Raw genomic sequence first — 25,179 nt, forward strand, 5'->3', positions numbered from 1 at the left:
ATTGTAAAAAAGCACAACACTTACACAGTTGTATCACTGTTTTTTTGTCTTGAAGGACAATTTTATGAAATCTTTTGTTTGTAGTTGAAAAAAATGATATGTAGCTAGGTCATCCTTTGCGTCTGGAAAACCAGTAACTTTCTTTTAAAAGTTTTGTTTTACTTTCAGAGTGAATTGTATAAACTGTACTTAAGAACTTTATTGACTGCTTTTTTATCTACATTTTTATATAGATGCTGAGTTTTTTTTATGCATTTGGTGGTGAAGATATTTCACATATCTGGATATCTGCCTTCATGGTGAGGAACAAACATATTATTCTTATAGCAAGGAGATTTAAAAAATATTTTTTTTAGAAAAGCATTAATATAATCAGATTATCTTATTATCCAAGAAGTTAATATCTACATCTATTTATATCTTCACATAAATGTACATAAATACAGCCAACGTCAGATTATAGAGATTCCTGTTAGAACTGCAGCATACCTGCAACTCAGTTGTGCACTAATCCCATCTAATTCTAATACGTTAAAATAATAAATTAAAATGGAGAGCCAGTTTGCTCTAGTGGTTAAGACACCAGACTAGAAAGTGGGAGACCATGAGTTCTAATCCCACTTCATACCTAAAGACCAGATGGGTGCCTTTGGGCCAGTCATATTCTCTCAATCTAAATCAGAGTTGTTATGAGGAAAATAGGAGGAGGAAGGTGTACTGGATATATTTTCTGCCTTATTTATAAAAATAATAAAGGTGGGATACAGATACAGATAAATAACTAAAAATCTCTATGAGGTTAAATAGTGAAATAGGTTAAATAGTGAAGAAGGAGTTTTTTTTCTGACCCAGATATACCCAAGAGACTTGCAGGAATATGGATTATCATCTTCTTGAGGCAGGAAATTATGCTGTACCTTATGACACGTTGCCATCAATGACATATCACAATGTTTTTCCCCTTCGCAGAGCTGGGGTGAGCGTGGCCTCCACATGACCCATCGGCCCGCAGGCCGCCAGTTTGACACCCCTGCTGTACATCAATAAGTGGTGGCATTTAGTATTTGGTATGCTGCCTTCAGAAATATAGTGGCATCCTTTTCACATCTGCCTAAGCCTTGTAATTCAGGATGGATTGTGAGGTAGCTGATACTGGCACTACTTGAAAGGATATCAGTATAAATACTTTTCTACTATACTAATATAAAAGATTGAGTAAAGTCTTCCTTCTCTAATTATTAAGTCTGACATAAAATAATTGTATATATATGTTCCCTAAATCTATATATATTTAACCAAATACAGAATTAAATGTATTAAATTAAGATCTGTCTATGGGTGTACATATGTTCAATATAATTTTCTGTTTCTGTTTTTATGTAGCCTTACATACACAGTATAATTTTCCTTTTTTTACTTCGCTGTCTGGTTTCGAAGTATGACAAACCAGTTATGAGAAGAGATCCTATATTTAGGTTGGTATATATGTTAGTAGGCTCAAGGAGAGAAAGTGTTTGACTACATGCATGCATCGGTTGGTTGGTTGGTTGGTTGATTGATTATGAGTCATTAAGTTATTTTTGACTCCAAGTGACCACATACATAGATTTTCTCCATGATGATTTATCCCTAACTTGTGATTTTTGATCTCCCATTGATTGCTCCTGTAACTGAGTCATCCACTTTGCTACTGGTCATCCTCTTCTTTTTCCTTCCACTTTTCCCAGCATTAGAATTTTCTCCTGAGACCTAGGTCTTTATTTATATATGACATTTAGAAACTGCCCATCTCCGGCTCACAGCAATTCTGTAAAATATAATATTAATAGTAACACCAATGCAATTGTAATGTAGCTTTTTTTAAAAAATGATAATGCAAAGAGGAATAAATATGTTTTTTTTTTTAAAATAACATTTGTGATTATTGAATGTTGTGATGATGGGATCTATTCTGAAAGAATTTCCTGGCTCATGGCTGACTGAAGATATTTTTGCAAAAGAGTAGAAATGACCATGGTGAAGAATGAAAGACCACTGAAGAGGTTGATCCCTTGAATTTCTCCAGACAAAGAGAGAATGGAAGATCACCCGTGAGTGCTCTGAATGGCAACTCCTTGTGAGTCATCCATAAAGCAATGGGCCTCCATGTGTTTGACGCCACGAACTGAGGGAAACAACATCTTTGCTCTCAGGAGCAGCAGAGCCTTTACAAAGGATACTAAGCCAGCTGAACTCATTTCTAATCACATTCAGAAATGTTCAGTTAACAATTTCAAAAAGGCAAGCTTTATTTGACACTTGGTGAGTGTTAAATAAAACAAACAAACAAACAAACAAACAAACAAACATACATACATATGGAGGAAGCCTTGTATGTCAATACAAGTACCTTTGTTCTCTTTTTAAAATAATTTTTAATTTTACAATTAAAATTATTGAATGATTGAAATGGCTGGAGGAAGGTTGAAAGAACATTTTCAGATTGTTGTGGCTTTTGTTGTATTGCAATTTTACCTTGTATTTATATTGCATTATTCTCATTATTGTGACCTTGTTTTGTACATTATTTACACTCTTTTGGAGTAAATTGACTTATAAATTTACTTCTTTGAAACCAAGCTGGTGTTAGTAACCATTCCTTTTGTAAAATATACTCATTAGTTATAGGATTTCCTTCAATAGGCTGTTTTATCTGCAGGATAAAGTTCTTCATATCCATTTGAAGTTAGATTCTGGATAGGTAAGTCCAATTGAGGTGATAGGCATTATCCAGTATGAGTCAAGTTGCTGAATATTGTGAACCACTGATAGATTGGTTACCTGGTTTGTTAAAGTGGCTTAGGAATGGACAAGAGTTTGTTTAATTCAAAATAGTGAAGAAACATTGATAACAAGGGAAAGGAGGACCATCAAGCACTCTAATCATGCCACGATGATGGAGAAAATGGGAGCAAAGAAAAGCAGTAATATAAATAATAGAGCTGCACAAGCATTGAGTAAATTACCACATGAAATCTCCACCTCACAGTTGGACTCCTGATTGCTTTCTAGTTGAAATCAACATTTATCCTTTAGTACTCAGTCACTTCAGACTTGTTGTACCTTTGATCCCTAGGATTTCTCCACAAAGAAGAAGAACCCATCAGAATCCTGAGGAGCTCAGCGAAGAGAATGATAGAGATGTCCTAGATGAAAGGACAAGAGCTCAGAATGCACTGACATCTGACAATGAAGAAGAGGTAAAACGTAACTAGTGGGCTTTTCAAATTTTGAAAAAATACATACAGTATGAATTCCTCCATTTATATTTGTGATTTGCTTATGAAGCATGGTTAAATGCACAATCCTACCTATCACTTTCTATGGCTTAATTACATGGTGCAAGGACATAATTATCAGGATTGCTTTCAGGGATACTAAGATACAGTTGAAGAAAGAAAATACCAGAGTCTAGAGTTGCTAAGGTGGCATTTTCAAAAGACCTAGGTCCCCTATGTACCAGGTCATCCAGATATTGTTGTATTGCAATTTTACCTTGTATTTATATTGCACTATTATCATTATTGTTACCTTGTTTTCTACATTATTTACACTCTTTTGGAGTAAATTGCCTTATAATTTTTCTCCTTCGTAACCATGCTGGTATTAGTAACTATTCCTTTTGCAAAATATACTTATTAGTTCTATGTACAGTACAGATAGGAATTTTAGGAGGCTTTGCTTGGTACTGAGAAAACTATGAGCAGAAGCATAACCTCGACAAAATGAGTTATGGAAGCACTATGGAAGGGATATGAGTCAGATTATTTCTCCTTAGCAATGAAAATATAAATATTTTAAAGCTCTAAAATGGAGACAGTTTCTCAGAGGCCAGAAATATCTTATAGCAATAAAAATGAGGTGCAAACCACCAAAATGTTGTTCACTTCTGTGAGGATAACATGGCATTCTGGATGCTGAAAAACTAAACACTTTTTAGCTGAAACAATTATTGTAGGCGGAACCAACATACACATAATATTCAAAAAGGATACAATAGGTGTATGCTTGTAGCAGCACTTTCCCAAGCCATGGAAGAGGGATAGTAAATGGGATATGACTATGAAAGAATAAATAAATATGTTTTAAACTTGCCAAGCAAAGCATTTTTAGACAACTCCGGAATGGTCCATATTTCTCATCTGGATTAATCTAATCTGGCTATTCTGGATCCAAGCAGATTTAACTTCTGAAAACAAGGAAACTTCTCCCAAAATAAACAGATCTGTTTGGAAATAAGGGAACTATCAGTGTTTCTGTCCCAGGTGAAAGATAATGCCTATTTGGTTTTTTCTGAATAAATAAATGATAGAAATATATCTGTGTTTATATATACACTGTGTATGTGTGTTTGTATGTGTATATACATATACACGCATACATATACATATGTGTTTGTGTATGTACCGTGTTTTCCCGAAAATAAGACCCTGTCTTATATTTTTTTGAACCCTGAAATAAGCGCTTGGCCTTATTTTAGAGGAGGTCTTATTATTTTGGGGCACGTGGAGCAGGATGGGGCTCCTTTTGCCATCTTACCTGATTTCCAGCTCTGGCTCCCTAACCAGAAAAAATGGCGGGGACCGGCTGCACATGTATTTAAATATTTTCGGGGAGGGCTTATTTTCAGGGAAACATGGTATATGTATGTATATATGTGTGTGTATATATATATATCTTTCCCCTGGCTCAAGCTGATGAAGGAGGAGAACTTGTGGCTCAGAAGGTTAATTCAACTGCCTAACATGCAGGAAGCCCAAGTTCGAATCTGAATAAGGGTACGGCTAGCTGATAAAAGCTAAAAAGCTTGAAATAGATCTATACTAGTCTCCTTTATTTATCGGCAAAATATAAATTTTATCTATATAAATTTATATATATAAATATATAAATTTATAGATATAGATATAGATATATATCTCTCTCACACACACACACAAACATCTCTCTGTCTCTCCTCTTTATTTAGAAACCAGTTATCATTGTCCACAACTTGCGCAAAGAGTACGGGAAGGCTTGTTCTATTCCATTTTGCAACAGAAAGCTGAGGAGAAAATTGGCTACCAGAAATGTTTCTTTTTGTGTTAAAAAAGGTAATATGTCCCTCAAATGCATTTAATCAAATACAACAGCAGCCATTTGATGAGAGAAGATCGTGCCTCTGTGCTTTGAACCCTACTTCTTAGGAAAATAAAAAAAACCCTCTGAGATTCCTTAAAGCAGCATATACAATACATTTTAAAGCTATATTTTAATAGCAATAATTTCTTTGCAGGAGAAATATTAGGGCTTCTGGGACCAAATGGTGCTGGTAAAAGTACAACAATTAGCATGATAATGGGAGCTGTGGCTCCAACTGCTGGGCAGGTATGTGTAACTTTTACTTTAGAAAGAAAAGTATATTATGGTCTTTCTGTTATTTATTATTGCATGGTAATACTAGGTATCCAGTTTAGGAAGGTAATAGCAATATAACCACTTTAAATAATATTACTGTAATATATCAGAGAATAGATGAAGAAAAGACAGAGACCCATTGAAAAGGCCTATTTATTAATTTATCAAAGGCATAATGATTGGAGGGAAAACTTTCTGTGGAGTTTCCTTTGTCACTTTCATTGCAATTTAGTTATCCACAGTCATTATGCTCTGCCATATTGTCTGCTTCTGCATTATTCGTATATTGTGCTAGATCTCCTCTTCCTTCTAGATAACATTAAGATCTTTAATAAACTTCCTGATTTAATATAAATGACAGTTATTGATGAGAAATGCATCTTGTCACATCTTTGATATTTCGAAGTATATTCTCACATTGGACAAAAGCAGATGAGGTCCTCATGCTACCTATTTGGAACAGGTGCAGATTAAAGGAGCGGATGGAGCTGTGACAGAGGAAAATGCTGCTTTTGGCTACTGTCCTCAGGAGAATCTGCTCTGGCCCAACCTGACCATGAAAGAACATTTGGAGATTTTTGCAGCTGTAAAAGGGATCAGGAAGGATGATGCCACAATGGCCATTAATAGGTAGTGAAGCCCAAGATATTGTTTATATTACAAAATTTATTTCCCAAGATTGTTCATTCTTAGGAATTGAATTTCTCAGGCTGTATGTTTGAAATAACCAATACTCTGGGAAATATGAAATTGCTTTCTGAGTAGTTAGCAAAAAACAGGCATTCTTGTCAGGGATGGGTTCTACTTACCTTTACCACCGGTTCGCAATGGGATCACGCGCAAGCGCTTGCTTCGCTCGCACACGCAGAAGCTTCTGCGCATGCGCAGATCACTGATGATGGCATCTGGGGCAGTGGGCGGGGCCTCCCACCAGTTTTAGTACCGGTTCTTGCGAACCAGTCCGAACCAGGGCAACTCACCACTGATTCTTGTGTATTTAAGTAATGGATAACACACATATCCATTTCTATTATTTTATTGCAGCGTGCTGTGTTTTGCAGTTGTCATACAAAGAGCCTCACGTAGAGATTAAAACAGCAAAATTTCTGCTTTTTTCAGAATAACTCGAGTTCTAGACCTTGAAGAGCATTTAAAAAAGACAACTAAGACATTATCAGCAGGGTTACGTAGAAAAGTAAGCTCTCTGATTCATTGTATTTTAGCTACAATCTTCTGATACCATAGCCAGCTGTGCTTTGACATTTCTCCTTTTAAACTTCTTCTTAAATGCAGTTTTTGTCCAGCTTGTCTGCTCTCTGAAAGTATTTCCATAAAATAAAGAAATGAAGTTGAGAAAAGAAGAGACAGGACTGAAGATAAGGGAGGAAGCCTTTTGGCATTGAGGAGCCATGCTAGGACATCATGGATATCTGCATTTTATGCTGGCAAGCCACCATGCATAACTAAAATTAGTATGATGTGCTCCTTGCTTAAAAAATGTGTCAGTCTTTCACCTGACTAAAGGAAAAGAGACCATGCTAAAGAATGACACAATAGCATGTTCCTGAGTAGTCAAGCACAAAAACTTCTAAACTGACTTACTTCTTTACATAATATTGTGATATTTTGCATTCCTCAATTGTTTTATGAAATTCTGTTGTATTGTTGTAGGAATCTGTCAGAGGTAATTAGCCCCTTAATTAATTAATTAATTAATTATAGATTTTCAAGGCACCTTAAAAATCTGAGGACATAGACAACCATATAGAACAAAACTGTACATGGTTAAGAATAATTGGATAGTGATTTTTAATGTCCTGATTTACATTATGCAGTTCAGTTTGTAATGGCTGCATTGTCATGTATTGTTGGTGGGCTGCAGTACCTGGAAGCTCTATGGAATTATAAATGAATTAAGCATGCACAAATTTACCCCAAGAGACTCGTAGACTTTGCTGTAATTGAATAACTCTCCTGATAATTGTCTTAAAAATCTAAATCGGTAATTACTAAGAATTTGTTACGTCTCCAAATGTATTTTGTGTTAAGCCACCAAGACTGTTCTCAAGCCTGATGAGGTTGTAGTGGACCAGAGTGAAAGAATATCTTTGCCCATTCCTGTCCTTCAAGAAGATATCATGTAAAAATTAAAATGCCTTTTAATAATTCAGTTTATTGGTTAGAATCTCAGAACACTAACATTAGTTTGTCCTCACTGATACGTTGCTTTTCCATTTGTGCAGCTATCATTAAGAAAATGTGTGCTTGAGGAACATACTGAAAAGTATATTCTTCACATTTCCATCTTTTGTATGTATAAAATATTTAAGAGGGTTTAATATAATTTCCTGCATTTCAGTTGTGCTTTGCTCTGAGCATGTTGAGTAATCCCACCGTGTGGTTTCTAGATGAACCAACCACTGGCCTGGATCCCAAAGGAAAACACCAAGTGTGGTAAGTGTTCTGTACATTGAACATTTAGGAGTAGATTTGCACACTTAACAGTTGTAATAAACATTCATCTCCAATCTATTATCTTTTATATCTCAACAATCAAGTATGTATTGTTTGAATTATTGAAAAGTTTTTGACAAAATTGACCATGGAGATTTGATTTCCACTCTTACCTCTTGTAGCTTCTTAGTGTGCTGTTAGAAAATGTTATTTTTGTATCTGTGTATGTGATGAATCTCAGGCTTTCTAGAAACACCCAGCTGTCTTGACTTTATTCATGATTCTAGGGATTAAAATAGATTTTTGCAAGGTTTTCAGTGTTCTCCTCTTCCAATGGAAATGCATCAGGCTATTTCTCATTGAAACTGACAAGTCACAAAAAATAAGAATAGAATAGAATAGAATAGAATAGAATAGAATAGAATAGAATAGAATAGAATAGAATAGAATAGAATAGAACAGAACAGAACAGAATAGAATACAGCCAGCCAATCTTAGGATTTATGAAATGCCCATTGATATCATGCCAGTGAAATGGAAGGAGATAAGAGAATTAGCTATTTTTGTCTTCACCATTCCTTTTGAAAAAAAAATATATATACTTGAATCTAGAGAGTCTCCAGGAATAGCACAGAGCTGATACTAATTTTAGTTCATTTATTTATTAGATTCAGGCATACTAAGTATTCTGGCTTGTATGTTCCACTCATCAGTTAAAGCTGAATCATAGCAGAATTCAGGTTTCCTTCATTTTCATCAGTTGAATGGTTTCTTTAGGAGAGCAATTCACACCATGTTGCAGAACAAGGATAAAGGTGCCATTTTGACAACTCATCATATGGAGGAAGCAGAGGCAATGTGCGACCGAGTAGCTATCATGGTGTCTGGACAGCTCAGGTAGGTTTTCTAGTGCATACTTTCTTTGTGGAGCAGATAGGACTTTCTTGTAGATTTTTTCTACAGATTTTCCTACAGATAGGACTTTCTTGTAGATTTTGGTTATTACAGATTTTTTTTTTAATAAGAGCCTTGGTGGCGCAGCAGCTTAAGCAGCAGCTTAAGTGGTGCTAAAGTGACACCAGCTGCCTGCAATTACTGCAAGTTCGAATTTCACCAGGCTCAAGGTTGACTCAGCCTTCCATCCTTTCAAGGCAGGTAAAATGAGGACCCGGATTGTGGGGGCAATAAGATGACTTTGTATAAAAAAGAACACCACTTTGGGGGGGGGGGGCGAAAGCCCTACTAAGCAGGTATATACAAAAGTATGAAAGCTGTTGCTTAACGCATTGTAAGCCACCCTGAGTCTCCGGAGAAGGGCGGCATATAAATTAAATTTAAAAAAAAAAAGAATTTCTGCATGAAAAAAAGGATACAAACATCCTCTGCATCCTCTGACATTAGCTTTGAAGATTACTCAGAAGTTGTTGCAGGTAGTGCAAAGTGCTGCAGTGTACACAGATGATCTCCTGCTGTGTGGTCTGATGGATATTCTTCTCCTATTTTCTGATTAATCAAAAACAAACTCCAAATGTTCTACTGACAAACAGATGTTAGTTTGCTTAATTGGAATGTTGCCCGAAAATGAGTTACGCAAGTTAAATTTGGTAGTGTTAAATATGGTACTGTCTGCTGATATCCCCATTCAGGGGGGAAAAAAGAAAGAAAGAAGGCAGTATTCTAGCCCCTTTCCCCCTTAATATTTAGGTAGCTCAATTGTGTATACCATAACTAAAAAGAATTCTACCTTCCTTAACTCTATGATGAACAATTTAGCTGTGCTTCTTTATGCTGATGATGTGACTATTCTTTCTTTGACTCACATTGGTCTCAGAAGAGGTCTTTAAGCCCTAGCGATACGTTGTAGGAAGTCAAGATACACACAAGTACACCAAAACCAATATAATGGGATTTGTTGTTACGGAAAAGAACTTGAACAATACAAACTTTAGTGGCAGTTAAACAATAATATTATAGTCCAAGTATCATCCTTCAAATATCTTGGCATAGTATTTCAACTTTTTGGTGTCTGGTGTGAACAAATTTAATCTACTTCTAATGAGGCTAATAGTGCTAAAGCCAGTCCAGATTCCTAAGGGTGCTGTTTTGTGTTCTGTGTTGCATTTCAACCTTAACAATCTACTTTGAAACTGGGATGATCCTGCTGGAATGCAAAAATCAGCCCTATATCTCGCTTAAGCTTCATCTTTCCAGTGATTCTCTATCCATCATAAATCTTTTTGACACATTTTCCTCTTCTAGGAAAACTAGGATCCATAATGATCTATGCCAATGCAATTTCTAGTGTCAAGCTCTGTTGGCTATGAAACTATTAAGAGTTAGAGTCATACTCCAGCACCCTATGTTCAGTATAACTTTCCCAATAGATCAAAGTGATTTAGATAATTAATACTGGAGGGATATAAACAGGAAACCCTCTTTTCCATCAAATTACCTTTTTTGTGCTATCTATCCTACACACCATAGAGTCTCTTTCTTTGGCCTGCTTTCATGACTTGTCCCCAGTGATATTGTAGAGAAGTGTTTTGCTCTGTTTTTGCAGAGCGAATATGTTGCTGTGATCTGGAGGAACTAGAGCCTGTCCTCCACATGTCCCTTCCATGTCTTATTTATACAATGAGGATCAGGGGTGGGCGGCTGGGGGTTTGCAGGGTTCGGGAGAACCTCTAGCTAAGATTTTGTGCAGTTCAGAGAAGAGCTCTTGCCTCACAATCAGGAGGTTGTGAGTTCGATCCTAGGTAGAGGCAGAGGTAGGGTTTCCTGCTTGAGCAGGGTCAGAATGGTCTTACTAGTTTTAGTATTATGAGTGAACCCCAGCTTGTCAGTTTTCAGTAAACCATCAGTTAGCTAGGAGCTTCCTGTAAATTTGCAAGGCAAGCTGTCAGACTTATTCAGTCCATGTCAGTCCAAACAGAGTTCTTAGATGTGAATTGGATTGCAAGGGTAAGGGAAAAACATAATCAAAAATACAGCAGGATTCCAAATATCAGATATAACATGGATTGAGGCATGTGAGAATGCAATGGAAAATAGGGTATCTCTCTAAAGGCATCTCTCCCAGCCTCTCTCCAGTTGCAATTGTTGCCTGACAGTTCAAATTATAGAAGATCTGATAGAAGAGAATATTTGTAGTTCAGGTTTGAACTGTAGGGTTCTTGATGCTCTATGAGCTTTGTTTTCTTGCAGATATTTCATTACCAAACTAGGTAACAACATCAGTGCTTACAGAAGAGCACAAGGTCCCATGCTATTTGTACTCCTATGCACTTAATCCTTTCTCTTCTCTACATGAACTTGGCAATGCCATTGGTGGCTCAATGGACTGGTGTCTTTTAAAATCAGCATGTGGGGGCATGGATCAGACTAGTGCTACCCAATAACAATTTGATGCCATACATTGTACACTGATTTTTTTTATTTATTTTTTTTGCAGGTGCCTGGGTTCAATTCAGTATCTGAAAAGCAAATTTGGAAAAAATTATTTGCTGCAAATTAAAGTAAAGGGGGTAGAACAAGGTGATCTTGTGAATACTCAGATTCTAAAAATGTTCCCACAAGCAGCTCGTCAAGAAAGGTAACAGCAACTTTTATCTACAACTTGACCGAACGCTTAAAATTGTTTGAAATGGAAATCCTTGTGCTTTTGGGATGGCTTAAGTGAAGAAGAGAATTCCTTTTTTTAAATTTAATCTCCTATTAGGAAGATTCTGCTTCTGAGGACAAAGTCATACCTTTAATCCAGATGGTTATGCCGTATGTTTTGCCTATTGGATGCAGTTGCTTCTCAAAATTAATTGCCATACTGTGGCCAAGATGGAGATGTTTGTAATGTGGAGAGCCAGTCTGGTCTTCAGGCTAGAAAGTGGAAGACTGTGAGTTCTAGTCCTGCCTTAGCCATGAAAGCCAGCTGGGTGACTTTCAGCCAGTCATTCATTCTCAGGCCAACCCACCACACTGGGTGGTTGTTGTGGGGAAAATAGGAGGAGGAAGGTGTGTTGGATATGTTCACCACCTTGAGTTATTTGTTAAAATAATAAAGGTGAGATATAAATACAAATAAATACAATCTTTGTTATTCCTCCTTGGACAAACTGCACCTTTATTTTTAAAGTTTTTATATATACAAATTGGGTTGCTCTGCCCAATAGTCTTGTGGGTCAGAATTATCAGTGGTACAGATTATTGTTTATTATTGTATAGTATCTTGGTTTTAATTGCCTTCTAGAAAGTTTAATTTTTGCCAACAACTTGTTTTGAAGCCACTCTTGGCCTCTTACAGCATCAAAACATTAGAGATAAAATGAAAGTCCAATCAAAGTAAAATCATAGTTATAAGATTGAGAAGGAAAGGAAAGGTGGGATTGGGTCTTAATTAATCAACCCCCTTCAGTGTACGACTTCCCTGTTATCACTGAAAAAACTATACTGGTTTCCAGGAGCAGGCTATTCCATAATATTGAGGTCATCACACTTTTTAATAGCCTCAACTCCACTCACTTCCAGAAAGTGGGGAACCACCAATAATTTTCCCAAGGAAGATGAGTTTGAATGGGCTGAATCAAGTTGGAACAAGCAGTCCCGAAGGTGGTATTATTATTTCTCCTCCCCTAAAGATATTTATGGTTTCACCTATTTTTAGGATATCCACTTTGTTGGTCTACAAGATTCCAATGGAAGATGCACTGCCTCTCTCTAAAGCTTTTTCCATGCTAGAAAAAGGTATGTCTCAAAGTATTATAAAATGTGAAAACATAAACTTCAAATTAGATGACATTATCTGGTACTTTTCTTGCATGAACACTGAAGGAAAATATTTTTCTCATCTACCAGATATTAAAAAAAATATTTAGCATCTCTGGACATCCATCAACAGTGTGAAATTTGAATTTATTTGTTTATGTATAATCGTCATAAATACATGCCAGTTGTCAAGTGTCTGAATTTTCATCATGTGACCACAGTGAAACTGCAATGGTCAGAAATGTGAAAAACATTCCTAAGGCACCTTTTCTTCCAATGCCATTGTAACTTCAAATGGTTACTAAATGAAATTTAGTAAATTTACTAAATTGTAATTTGAGGACTACTTGTAAGTACTTAAGAAGCAGCCCAGAACTGTAGATCTAAGTTTACCATTCATGATCAAGATCAGGAACTAGTTATTTTTTTCCTTACCTATGAATTCTGATTTCAGCCACCACCCAGGAATGTAGTATTTGTTCAAAGTGATGAAAAATGGAAAATTAACAAAAGTTGATAATATTAAAAAAAAAAAAACCATATATTTTTTCCACCCCAAACGTCCCATCTTCTCGTAAGATTTACTCAGTGGGGAAATTGTCTCTCTTCAGACTAGCAAGATAACTCTGAGAGAAATAAATGACTCAGAGTCCATGTGCCGGAAAAAGTACAAATGTTGAACTATGTGTGATTTTCTTGAGGACAGCAGCAAACTGAGTACAATGTGTGTGGATAATACTCAGGAGATATCAGCTGAAATAATTTGTTTACTGCAGCGCCTTTCAATTTTTGCAGCTTAGAGTCTCTGTAGGATTTCCCAAAGCAGGTGCAAGTTTCCATTATAAATCCAAAGCACCGCCCCCATCTCCCCCGTGGTAATTTTAGTCAGGAGGAATAATCTGCAAATGTCTAGTTTTAGCCCAGAAGAATGATAGCAATAGATCTGCATGGCAGAGCTTATTTCAGAAATTTGGCCCTTCAGCGAGTTTTCAAAAACCAATTGGAGCAAGTCAGGGAGCTGAATAAACAGTATGCAGCCTGCCATTGGTAGAAGGGCCACCTTTTAAAGATTTGAACCTGGAACTTTTAGGAAACTGAATCTGTCTATGTGGGTGTTCTGTCCATATTGCTAAGGTAAACCCAGCTATAAACTCCCAGGAACACCCCTTATTGACATGGTGTTTTATCATTGACATCTTATGCTATTTTGCTTACTACAGTATGTAGTCTCTACTATGCGGTTCATTATGGAGAATACCCTTTACTCTGAGAGAAATCATACACTCTTATAATTCACTGTACTTGGTCAACTTTATTTGGTAACTTGCCTTCAGGATGACTAGATTTTTTTATTATGTTTATATTATGATTATGTTTAAGACAGATGAATAGACAGAGACATTACAAAATACTGGTAATTGCAAAGTAATGCTATAGGAGTCTAACCATATTTAAAAGCACTATTTTGGAAATATTTTGAAAACTGGGCCTTACAAGGAATAGCAGCTCCCTGCAATGCTTTAAAACAGAGGTCTTCAAACTTGGCAGCTTTAAGACTTGTGGACTTCAACTCCCAGAAGTCTCCAGCCAGCATAGCTATTTTATTTTATTTATGCTATTTTAAAGATGTGATGCTTAATCAGACACAGCATTTCTCAAGACTCAAGAAGTCAGTCTGTTTTAATGAACAGCACAGAGTTGGGTGTTCATAGTTGTGTGAGGTCTAAAGCATACCTTCTGGATTAATTTCAAAGTATGCATAGCCCTAATCCTTAGCCTGATTTTCACTATTAGTGACCTTTCCAGAACGGTAATGCACCAGGATTAGACAATTTTCTCACCAGAATTTTTAATGACTATCCTGAGGTAAACTGTTATGGATAGTTTTATTACAGGAATGATCCAGGTGTCAGAAGGGCACTTTAATTTGTCTTGTCTTTATACATGTTGTGGCATCTGAACTGAGTCAATTGCTGCTAATTTAATCAGTAAAAGTAATAAAGATCAATATTTCATTATTGGATGGTTAGAGTTTTGGGTATGCTTTGAACGTTTTGCTTTTAGCTGAGAATGACCTTCTCTATTTTAAGCCAAATACACAATGGACAAGATAAATTTATTGTCTAGCCCCTAACAGTAACTAAGAAAGTTGGACTCCCATAAAGTGTCATCTGCCATGTTTTAAGATGAGGAAAAAAACATAAGATTACAGAATCATGGAAACTGGTCAGTTTGTTTACTTCCACAGTCAGCATGTGGTGGGTGCTCTTTGAGGCTGTTGAACCTCTTTCCAGATCTCTCTCTCTTGATTGAATGGGAACTAGCTAGCTGTTCAGGGGATAAGAATGGAATGCCCTTGCTTTTCTTCTGTAATGTATTATAAACATCCCTTCTTGTTCCCAGAATATCCCACTGCACCCAATGAATTCTCAAAAATAAACATATCAATCAGTCTAAAGGAAATGGCTATATGGGTGTTGAGTAGGGAATGAATATGCTATGCACCGAAGACAAGCAAAAAAGGTTCCATGCAAAGCCTAATTCAACCAAGCCTACTTTTTTTCCCTTACATAGCGAAACAACTGTTCAATCTTGAGGAGTACAGCTTTTCTTTGAACACTTTGGAACAGGTAATCTCTTTAAATAATACACTTATATGATAGAATTTGTGGGGATACCCCCCCCCCAGATCTTGCAACCTTATCATGGCAGAACAGTGTTCCTGGGAGGGGTCCAAGTGAAGAACACTTGCAATGGACCGGAGGAATATATGTTCTGTGTAGGGTCATTCCATAGTGACCCTATATTCTCCATAGAGTCGCTCAAGGCATGAAGGTCATTCCAAAGCAGGCACCTGTATCTGGCCATAGGGAACTAGGAAGATATTTGGAAGCAGATAATTATCTGCTTCCTACTGCTTGGGAGAAGGCAATGGGAAATCACTCATGTATTTTATCAAGAAAACCATATGGATAGACAAGATAAAATAACTGATGATATAGTGATGGATGACAGGCCCCTTGGTTTATTTATTTATTTAAAATTATATTGCCGTCTTCACGTCGTTCATGGCGACTCAAGGAGGTCTTTTGCCACAAAAAGCGAAGAAGGGATGGCAGTGCTTCCATAAACAGTACAATATAGCAAAGACACTATTTGGACAGAGAACAATCAAGGACCAAATAGTTTCAATCAGAAATCCCTCAAGGATTCTTCTTTTACAAAGGGAACTGAAACTAATATTTTCCTAGGAAAGATCAATATTAGGCAAATGTTATCTCTTATACCATTCATCCACCATTGACTAACCTATTAAACATTGTCTGCTTTATGTAGGTTTTCCTAGAACTTTGCAAAGAGCAAGAGCGAGATTATTTTGATTCGACTCCGAATACAACTTTTGATTGGAAGAAACTTCAGGAGGGTGATCTCTAAGTCATCAACACATTAAAAAAATTGAACAGTACTGACGCAAGCACCAATTCCTGGATCTGCAAGACAGAATATTCTCTAGATAATGGGGCTAATAATCTGCTTATTGGAATGGAAGTCTTTAAGGAAAAGGTGTTGTGACTAACCCTTATATTAGCCATATCTAGAGAATTTACACTTTGAGAAAATTTCAACCAAGAAGAAGCATGACTTTTTCTGCATTGTTTCATGTTTCAGGAACATAAATTTCACCTTTTATTGTGGGTATAAATTAAAGTATACATAATAAGCTCCAATATAAGGAATTACATTAAAATGTTAAAGGACAAAATAAACAAACAAAAAAACCCAAATTAAAAAAAGTATATTGGAATATCTTAATACTGACAATGTACAATGCCAACAGCAGATGGGAAGAAGCCACAGGAGACCAATAGTCCATTAGGTAACCAGGCACAATGCAAAGAAAGGCTTTACATACATCAGCACCTTGATTTGCTCCCAGAAGATCACACTGCATTGTGTGCAGCTCACACAGCAGAAAGGTCATATAGGCTTACCAGGGCATTGTAATTGTAAGACAACTGTTAACCAATGCAACTCACAAAGTGGAGGTGTTACAAGAATATTTTGTGGCCTCTCCATAACTGCACATATTGCCATATTCTGGACCAACTTAAAGATTCCAAGGGGCCTTCAAGGACAGCCCCACAGAGAATGCATGACAAAAATCAGCAAAGTTCTCAAGCTGTGGATGACTGTTCAAACAAATAAGAACTACTGATGCCCAGGAAGAATCTGTGCAAAGCTTTCCTGGCCATAGCTGCCACCTGTTCCTCAGAAGCTGAGAGTTCAGGAGGACCCTTGAATTGGGTATCGGTTCCATAATAATAATGATAACTTTATTGTCATTGTACGTGTATACACAGTTTACCCATACAACAAAATTCACTTAACACCCAAAGACCAGGTCCAACACACATAACAATCCCCAAACACACTCCCACCCACCACAATTCTCCACCCATAAACCACCCAAACATTCACACAACAGACCAAGTAATACTGTCCAACAGCTCACTGATGGTGGCCCTTTAGTTCATTGTTGAGTGCAATTATAGCTCTGGGATAAAAACTATTCAGAAAACGTGTGGTCCGAGTTTTAATTGTTCTAAATCTTCTGCCAGAAGGCAACAGTCCAAAAAGATTGTAAGCAGGATGGGAAGAGTCTCTGTGCATGTTATGCAACTTTCTCAAACAGCGAGATTCGAAGATGTTGTCCAGGGCTGGTAGCTGGAGTCCGATGATATTCTGGGCAGTTTTAATGATTCTCTGTAGAGCTTTTTTGTTTGCTACAGAGAATGAAGTGCAACTTCATTCAGAACTAAAGATGGATACGCTACTCCCTTCTAGCACTGACGATGTTACCTAGTTGGATAATCAAACATCTATAAGAAAACAACCAAGCTCAGAGTACCAAGGACCCCACTGATCTAAGTCCTTTGACATGCCATTTACATCTAACCATTAATCATCATCTTTTAACGACCCCATAATCCCTTGCAGGGTGTAGTCTGGGCAATTGAATGGAGCTAGCAGAGTGTTTAATGGCTGGATGACCTTCCTGTTCTGTCCCCGTCCCACACACGCACCCCCACAGACGGCCCGGATTTAATAAGCCACACGACAAAATCTTTGAAGATAAAGCTGGCAGCAACCCCAGCAACCCAATTCAGACTTTACTCACACAAAACAAATATTAGACTGCAAGCATTCCGATAAAGCAGGCAAAGTTTCCGCAATACAAGGATTAGTCCAAATGCAGTCCGACAAGGCAGGCAGAAGTCCAGTAACACAGAGATAATGGATTATTTCTAGTTTTTGCTCGTCACAAACTGAACCAGCCACCACACCCACATTTATACCCTGTGGGGTGTGGTCCAGTGACTCAGGTAATCTCTGGCATACCTTCCCCTCTGCTGCGCACGCTTCTCCCTGCGCCTCTGCCGAGGGTCCAGCCAGCACTTATCTCCTTCGTCGCTGTCCACCTGTGGCTGCAGGGACGTGCTTGGCGTGTCCTCCGGAGGTATTGCCAGAGAGGAGGGTCCTGGAGAGGGAGGCCTTGCCAACTCCTCTCCCTCACTCTCAGAGTCTGCATCTGTTGATAGCCCAGGCTCAGGCAATGGAGCCACAACACTTCCTGTCGCCAATGCGGAGCTTTGTTCAGTAGATATATTCTCATTGTGCCCAGAGAGAGAAATATTTGCCTCTAGGATCGAACTCACAGCCTCCTGATTGTGAGGTGAGAGTTCCACTTCTAGGCCATTGCACCACCTCACATCTAACCATCTAATATAGTTCAGTATTACTGTCAGAGGTGGGATTCTACCGGTTCGCATCTACATAACAACAAAAAAGATAAAAGACTATAAATTCAAACCGCAAATAGAGAGTAAACGGACAATATAGTTATTGCTGGTTTGGTTTAAGTTTATTATACTATATTATAACGTATTAGAATTGGAAAATAACATTTAATAATTTATTAGTTTTTTCTCTTAAGTATTGACAACGGAATAATTTGCTTATTTAAAGTTAACTAAATAACTATAGTGTATTATATTTGATAAATTTACTTATTTACAGCTAATCAATTTAAATAATTTGATAGAGTTATAATAATCAAAATAGTTAGAATTTAATTGTAAAGGGGTATATATAGAATATATAAATTTGATAAATTGATACTGACTTGATTCTAGAACTATTACAAAACTATTAGAGAAATATATTTTATCTTTTAAGTAATTGAAGAATAAGGTAATCGATGAACTGCTAGAAGCTTGCCCTTTCCCCGTTGTTTCCTCTTTCTTGCCTCCCCCCCACTTTCCTTTTTGCTCTATTCATAATATTGTATTATTGATTAGAAGTACTCTCAAATAATTTTGCAATAATAATCTTGCATCTAAATTACAAACATTATCTAGGTGATTGACAATTTTATGAAATTGTGGGCAAGAATAATCTGTATAATAAATATGGCAACCTTAAGCACATCAACCACCATGAACACAACTAAGAAGATATCTCCAACCCAAACACTATTGGTGGCCTCTCTGGCTCAGCAGAAGACAGGGGAAATGACAGATAAAGAAAAGACTAACATAGGTATGCAAAATATCCAAGCTGCCCTTGCAATGATTCAAGAGGGAATGAAAAGGATGGAAGATAAGATGACTCTTAACCATGATGAAACTAAAAGAAATCATGAACAAATGTGATTGGATGTAGGGGAAATTAAAGATGACATTAGAAATATAGATGAGAAAATAGCGAAAATTCAACAAAACATCACCGAAAACGCACAGAGAATTTATAAAGTGGAAGAAAAAATGGAAGCCACAGCCACTAGGTTGGAATAGATGGAAAATCAACAAGCGATAAGGAGTCGAGATACTGAAGATGCATTGACATTTCTTGAAATGGAGAAGGCATCTTTCTATTTAAGATTCCAAAATATAGAAGAACAGAGAGATGAAGATTTGGGTGAAATTATGATTGGAATATTGGCAAATGCGACACATAAAGATAAAGACAAAATAAGAAGTGGAATCAATGAAATCCATAGAGCCTTTACAAATTATGCAAGAAGAAACAAACTCTCTAAAGAAATACATATAGATTTACGAAGAAAACAATGAAAGAAGAAATATATCGAAAAATGAGAGAGGAGACAGTTATGTATAAAGGGAGGGAAGTTCTTACATTAAAACAAGTACCGAGAAGGGCCAGGGATAGAAGAAAATATTACAATTTCTTAACTAGACAATTAAATAAGCTCAAGATAAAATTCAGATGGCTCATACCAGAAGGAGTACTTATTTCATGGGAAGGAAGAAAGTTTCAAATAGATACTATAGAAAAAGCTCAAGATTTTGCCAACCAATACCTAGGATATGAAGGAGAACAGGAAAGCAGAGAAAGTAGAGAAGAACAAAATCCTAGTGACCAAGAGGCGCAAATAACAAATAAGGAGGACAAGGAACAGAGGAAGGGAAGGTTAGGGAAGGAGGAAACGATGGGGATTACACAAAGAGTTATAAGAAACACAACAAAACTTAAAATTACAGACAAATATGGTATCCTGCTGCAGCGGCTCAAGGGGATAGGGTTAGGAGGCACTGTTTTACAGTGGTTCTCCTCCTATCTCTCGGGCCGTCTGCAGTCTGTTTGGGCGGGGGGTCAGGGATCCTCCCAGAGGCCTCTCACTTGTGGGGTGCCTCAGGGCTCGGTTCTCTCTCCTCTTCTCTTTAATATCTATATGAAACCGCTGGGTGAGATCATCCGTGGTTTTGGGGTGAGGTATCAGCAATATGCTGATGATACCCAGCTTTACATCTCCACCCCAGACCACCCTAGGGATGCCCTTTCTGTGATGTCCCACTGCCTGGAAGTGGTGTGGGTTTGGATGGGGAGGAACAGGCTTAGACTCCACCCTTCCAAGACTGAGTGGCTGTGGATGCCGGCATCCCGGGATCTGGAGGTTCCATCCTTAATGATCGGAGGTGAAACCCTTGTTCCCTCCGATAGGGTCCGCAATTTGGGTGTCCTCCTGGATTCTCGGCTGTCTTTAGATGACCATCTGACAGCCGTAACCAGGGGGGCCTTCGCACAGGTCCGTCTTGTGCGCCAGTTGCGCCCGTTCCTAGACCGGGATGCCCTCGCCATGGTCACTCACGCCCTTGTTACCTCTAGGTTGGACTACTGTAACATCCTCTACATGGGGCTGCCCTTGGGATGCGTCCGGAGGCTTCAGCTAGTCCAAAATGCAGCCACGCGGGTAGTTACGGGGGCGTCTAGATACTCCCGTGTAACACCTCTCCTGCGTGAGCTGCACTGGCTACCGGTGGCACTCCGGATACGTTTCAAGGTGCTGGTGCTCACCTATAAAGCCCTTCATGGCTTAGGCCCAGGGTCCAGCCGTTCTCCCATCGTCCTGTGCGCTCTCACAGAGTCGGCCTCCTCAGGGTGCCGTTGGCCAAACAATGTCGGCTGACGACCCCCAGGGGGAGGGCGTTCTCTGTGGGAGCCCCGACCCTCTGGAATGGATTGCCCACTGAGCTCAGGACAGCCCCCGACCTTCTTTCCTTCCGTCGTGAGCTGAAGACGTGACTCTTCCGCCAATTAAACTGATCCGTTTTGGGGTATACTGGTATAATTTTAAATCGTTTTTTAATTGGGTTACTGATTTTAATTTGGTATTGTATTGTGATTTGTATTGAAGTTGTCATTTTGTAAGCCGCCTTGAGTCCCTAGGGAGAAAGGCGGCATATAAATTGCAATAAATAAATAAATAAATAAATAAATAAATAAATAAATAAATAAACAAACAAACAAACAAACACTAGTAGAAATGGAAGAAGAATTAAAGCTCATTTCCATAAATATAAACGGTCTAAACTCACCAAGTGAAAGACATCAAATATTCACTAAATTGCAAAAACTAGGGGCAGACATAATTACATTACAAGTACACATAAGAAAACAACAGATAAATAAAATAAAATAATAATAATAATAATAATAATAATAATAATAATAATAATAATAAAAGATTATTGACATTAGAAGGATTCAACTTACAATGAGGATGGCATGCTTTTATGTGGGAGGTAACAGATAAGCACCATAGATATTTTCAGAGGCACATCGTCAGACAAGCACTATACCAGACATGGCAGGGCATCAAAAAAATACACTACAATAAAATCCCGGAATGGTTATCAACCATGGAAGCCCAGATCTACCCAAATACTATGGACATCACCAAAATGAGAACATATAAAGATTTACTAAACAACCAAGGGGAACTAAGAACAAGAGAAGAATTGAAGGAGATGGGTATGGATATTGACTGGTGGCCATATCTACAAATAAAATCAAAATATAAGAAAGATTTAGCTGAATTTGGATTCCAAAACGGTCAATACGAATTAGATAAAATTTTACAAGGATCACAAGATAAATTGATAAAAAAAGTTTATAATTATTTACGAGAATACAAATTAGAAGAAGAAGTGGTCAAAGAAAATATGATAATTTGGGCAAAGAATTTCGGCTACAATATCCAATTAAACAATTGGGAAAAATTATGGACAATAAATTATAAATTAACAATGTCTGTACCATATAAAGAAAACATGTACAAAATGTGCTATAGGTGGCACCTCCCACCAGTCAGATTGGCAAGAATGTTCCCCAACACTTCTCCAACTTGCTGGAAATGTAAATTTTATAAAGGAACTTTATAAACCACATGTGGTGGACCTGTCCAAAAACAAAACAATATTGGCAATGATTAGAACACAAGTAGAAGAAATCACACAACGAAGATTAGAAATGAGACCGGAAGCCTTTCTTCTAGGTATAATAAATGGACAATATGAAAAGGAAATAAAATATTTAATCATCCATATAATAACAGAAGCACGAATAACTTTTGCACAAAATTGGAAGAGTAGTGACACACTGACAGAAGATAGAGTAATTAATAAGATTATGGAATGTGCAGAAATGGACAGACTTACAAAAGAATTACAAGATAAAGAGGGACATGATTATTATCTAATATGGGAAAAGTGGTATACCTGGTTGAAAAATAGAAAAAGAAAAAAAGAATAGGGAGTAATTGGAGTTACAGAAACAGGAACATAAATCACTAACATAAATTAACAATGAATCATAAAGATAGATATATGAGTAAGATCAAACAAGGAAGAGTCAAAACACAAATAAGAACATACATTACTGTTGTTTATTTGACAATATATATTTGACAAAATGTATATTTGAAATCTTTGTTTACATGTTTTGTTCTGTATGTTTTGTTGTCACTAGTTCTGTTTTGTTTGTACTTTTAAACAAATAAAAATTTATTTAATTAAAAAAAAGAAAACAACAGAAAAAACTACTTGAAAACAAAAAATTAGGAGTAATATACACATCCTTAGGCGATTGTAAAAAAATAAGTGGTAATATATGTCAGAGATCATATAAGAACTAAGTTAATTCATACAGATAAAGAGGGTCGAGTCTTAATGATAGAAGTTAAAATTGGAAACAAAAATAATATTGTTAGTAGCTATTTATGCTCCAAATGGAAACCAAACAGATTTCTACAAAAGATTCCACGACAAACTAAAAGAGTTGGATTATGAAAATGTTTGTATCGTCGGAGATTTTAATGCGATTGTAAACTCACAAGAAGATTATCATAGTAATAGGAAGAATAAAATTAAAAGGAAGACACTGCCACAAACATTCAAGGATTTGGCACAAGAAATGAGTCTACATGACACCTGACGAGAATTAAATACCAAAGTAAAACAATATACATATTTCTCTGGCCCACATCAATCATGGTCCAGACTGGATATGGCTTGGATGAGACCTCAATTAAGCAAAGAAACACATGATGTAGAAATTATGCCCAGCATATGGGCCGATCATAATCCCATTAAAATAATCTGGAAAGGGTTTCGAAAACAAAAAAGATGGAAAATGGACACAAGTATAATAAAGGAAAAAGAGTACTTACAAATGATAGAAAAGGAAATTAAGATATTTTTCCAAATCAACACAAAGGATCAAATGTCGTTACAAAATTTATGGGATACGACGAAAGTTTATATTAGAGGCCTAACTATCGCATATGTGGCAAAAAGAAAAAAAGAAAAACAAAAAATTAGGAATGATCTACTGGAAGAAATCAAGATAGAAGAAACTAAATTACAACAGCACCCTAACAACAAGATAGCGTAACAAAAACTTAATTTGGCTAAACACAAATTGAATTTAACTACAAAAAATGAATTGGCACAAAAAATAAGAATGGTAAAGCAGACCAATTGAACACGCAAATAAAACTGGACACTGGTTAGCTTGCAAATTAAAAAAGCAAACAGAAAAAAGAATTATTCACCAACTTCAGGATGAATCAGGAACTTTATTTCATACACATCTAGATAAGAAAAACATGGTTAAAACATTCTTTCAAAAACTCTACCGACAGGAAGGTGTCCCGGAAGACGAAATCAGAAAATACTTCTGTAAAACTAATATTACACACTTTGAAGAAGAACACAGAGAGATCTTGAACCGGCCCATAACAATGTTCAAATTGATTGAATCTCGCAAAAAACAAAAGAATAATAAAACCCTAGGATTAGATGGAATTCCTACTGAATTTTACAAACACTGCCAACAATCAATAGATGAAACATTGTTACAAGCGAGGCGGCGGCTGCTAGAACGGCGGCGGTGGCGGCGGCGGTGGTGATGCCCAGCGAGCTCCCTCCTGACCCTGGATGCCCCCGGGGTTTTTTGAATGTGCCGGGGGCGCTGGGGAACGTTGGGAGCTCGGGTGTGGCCGGCGCCAAGGACGACGCTGTGGTAACGGCGGCTGCTGCGTGGCAACCAGGTCGAGGGCGGTGGTGCTGGAGAGCTGGAGAGTTGTTGGCGCTGGAGGAGAGGAGAGGAACATCAAGCCTCGACATCGAAATGGGGGAGTTGAACCCCATTGTGCTCAGGGGCTGAAGGAGCCATGGCTGACATTAAGGGTTTGCGTGGAAAGACCTGGGGTTGGAGAGGCTGGTGGACGGCTCAAGTATTGGGTCGCTATGGATGGCCTCCCCCCCACTCCCTTTTTCTGGCCCTGTTATCGGCCTATCGGCCAATGTGGACTTTCTTCCCCAGAGCTTGGGACCTGGCTCTGTCTTTCGTCCTGTCTCCTGGCTGTATGGAGGACAAGGCAGTTATGGGAGGAGGGATGGAGCCAGCTCCAGACTACGTTCGCCGCGGATGGGACTCATCTTTTCAGGGCCAGGAACGCCAAACCACCGCGAGAGGGTGGTTTTGGACTTTTTCTGACTTTTTTCCATCTTGCCTGATTAGGATGGCCAACCACCGTGAGAGGGTGGTTGGATAGTTTCCCCTCAGCTGGACTGAACGTGAGGACTCCTACCCATTACCGTGAGAGGGTAATGGTGACTCTTCCGATTATCTTAGTCTTGCTTCCTGGACATTTGAAACCATCTTTAC

At 37.6% G+C, this 25,179-nt stretch overlaps 1 protein-coding gene across 1 annotated transcript in view; it reads left to right on the forward strand.

Annotated features, from left to right (window-relative positions):
- The window catches only part of LOC117662940 (ATP-binding cassette sub-family A member 10-like), a 52,099-nt gene extending 35,644 nt beyond the window's left edge, over window positions 1–16,455 (forward strand). The window contains exons 24-37 of the mRNA XM_087885152.1: window positions 234–299; window positions 1,384–1,510; window positions 2,066–2,090; window positions 3,116–3,239; window positions 5,009–5,132; window positions 5,315–5,406; window positions 5,900–6,066; window positions 6,556–6,631; window positions 7,796–7,890; window positions 8,668–8,787; window positions 11,342–11,482; window positions 12,548–12,627; window positions 15,223–15,278; window positions 15,985–16,455. Coding sequence (XP_087741278.1) covers window positions 234–299; window positions 1,384–1,510; window positions 2,066–2,090; window positions 3,116–3,239; window positions 5,009–5,132; window positions 5,315–5,406; window positions 5,900–6,066; window positions 6,556–6,631; window positions 7,796–7,890; window positions 8,668–8,787; window positions 11,342–11,482; window positions 12,548–12,627; window positions 15,223–15,278; window positions 15,985–16,083 — 1,392 coding nt within the window. The 3' untranslated portion in view covers window positions 16,084–16,455. The remainder of the gene's footprint in view (window positions 1–233; window positions 300–1,383; window positions 1,511–2,065; window positions 2,091–3,115; window positions 3,240–5,008; window positions 5,133–5,314; window positions 5,407–5,899; window positions 6,067–6,555; window positions 6,632–7,795; window positions 7,891–8,667; window positions 8,788–11,341; window positions 11,483–12,547; window positions 12,628–15,222; window positions 15,279–15,984) is intronic.
- Window positions 16,456–25,179: the final 8,724 nt, after the last annotated feature.

The sequence above is a fragment of the Pantherophis guttatus genome, chromosome 2, assembly GCF_059756535.1.
Source record: "Pantherophis guttatus breed Tessera chromosome 2, ASM5975653v1, whole genome shotgun sequence".
NCBI lineage: Eukaryota > Metazoa > Chordata > Lepidosauria > Squamata > Colubridae > Pantherophis > Pantherophis guttatus.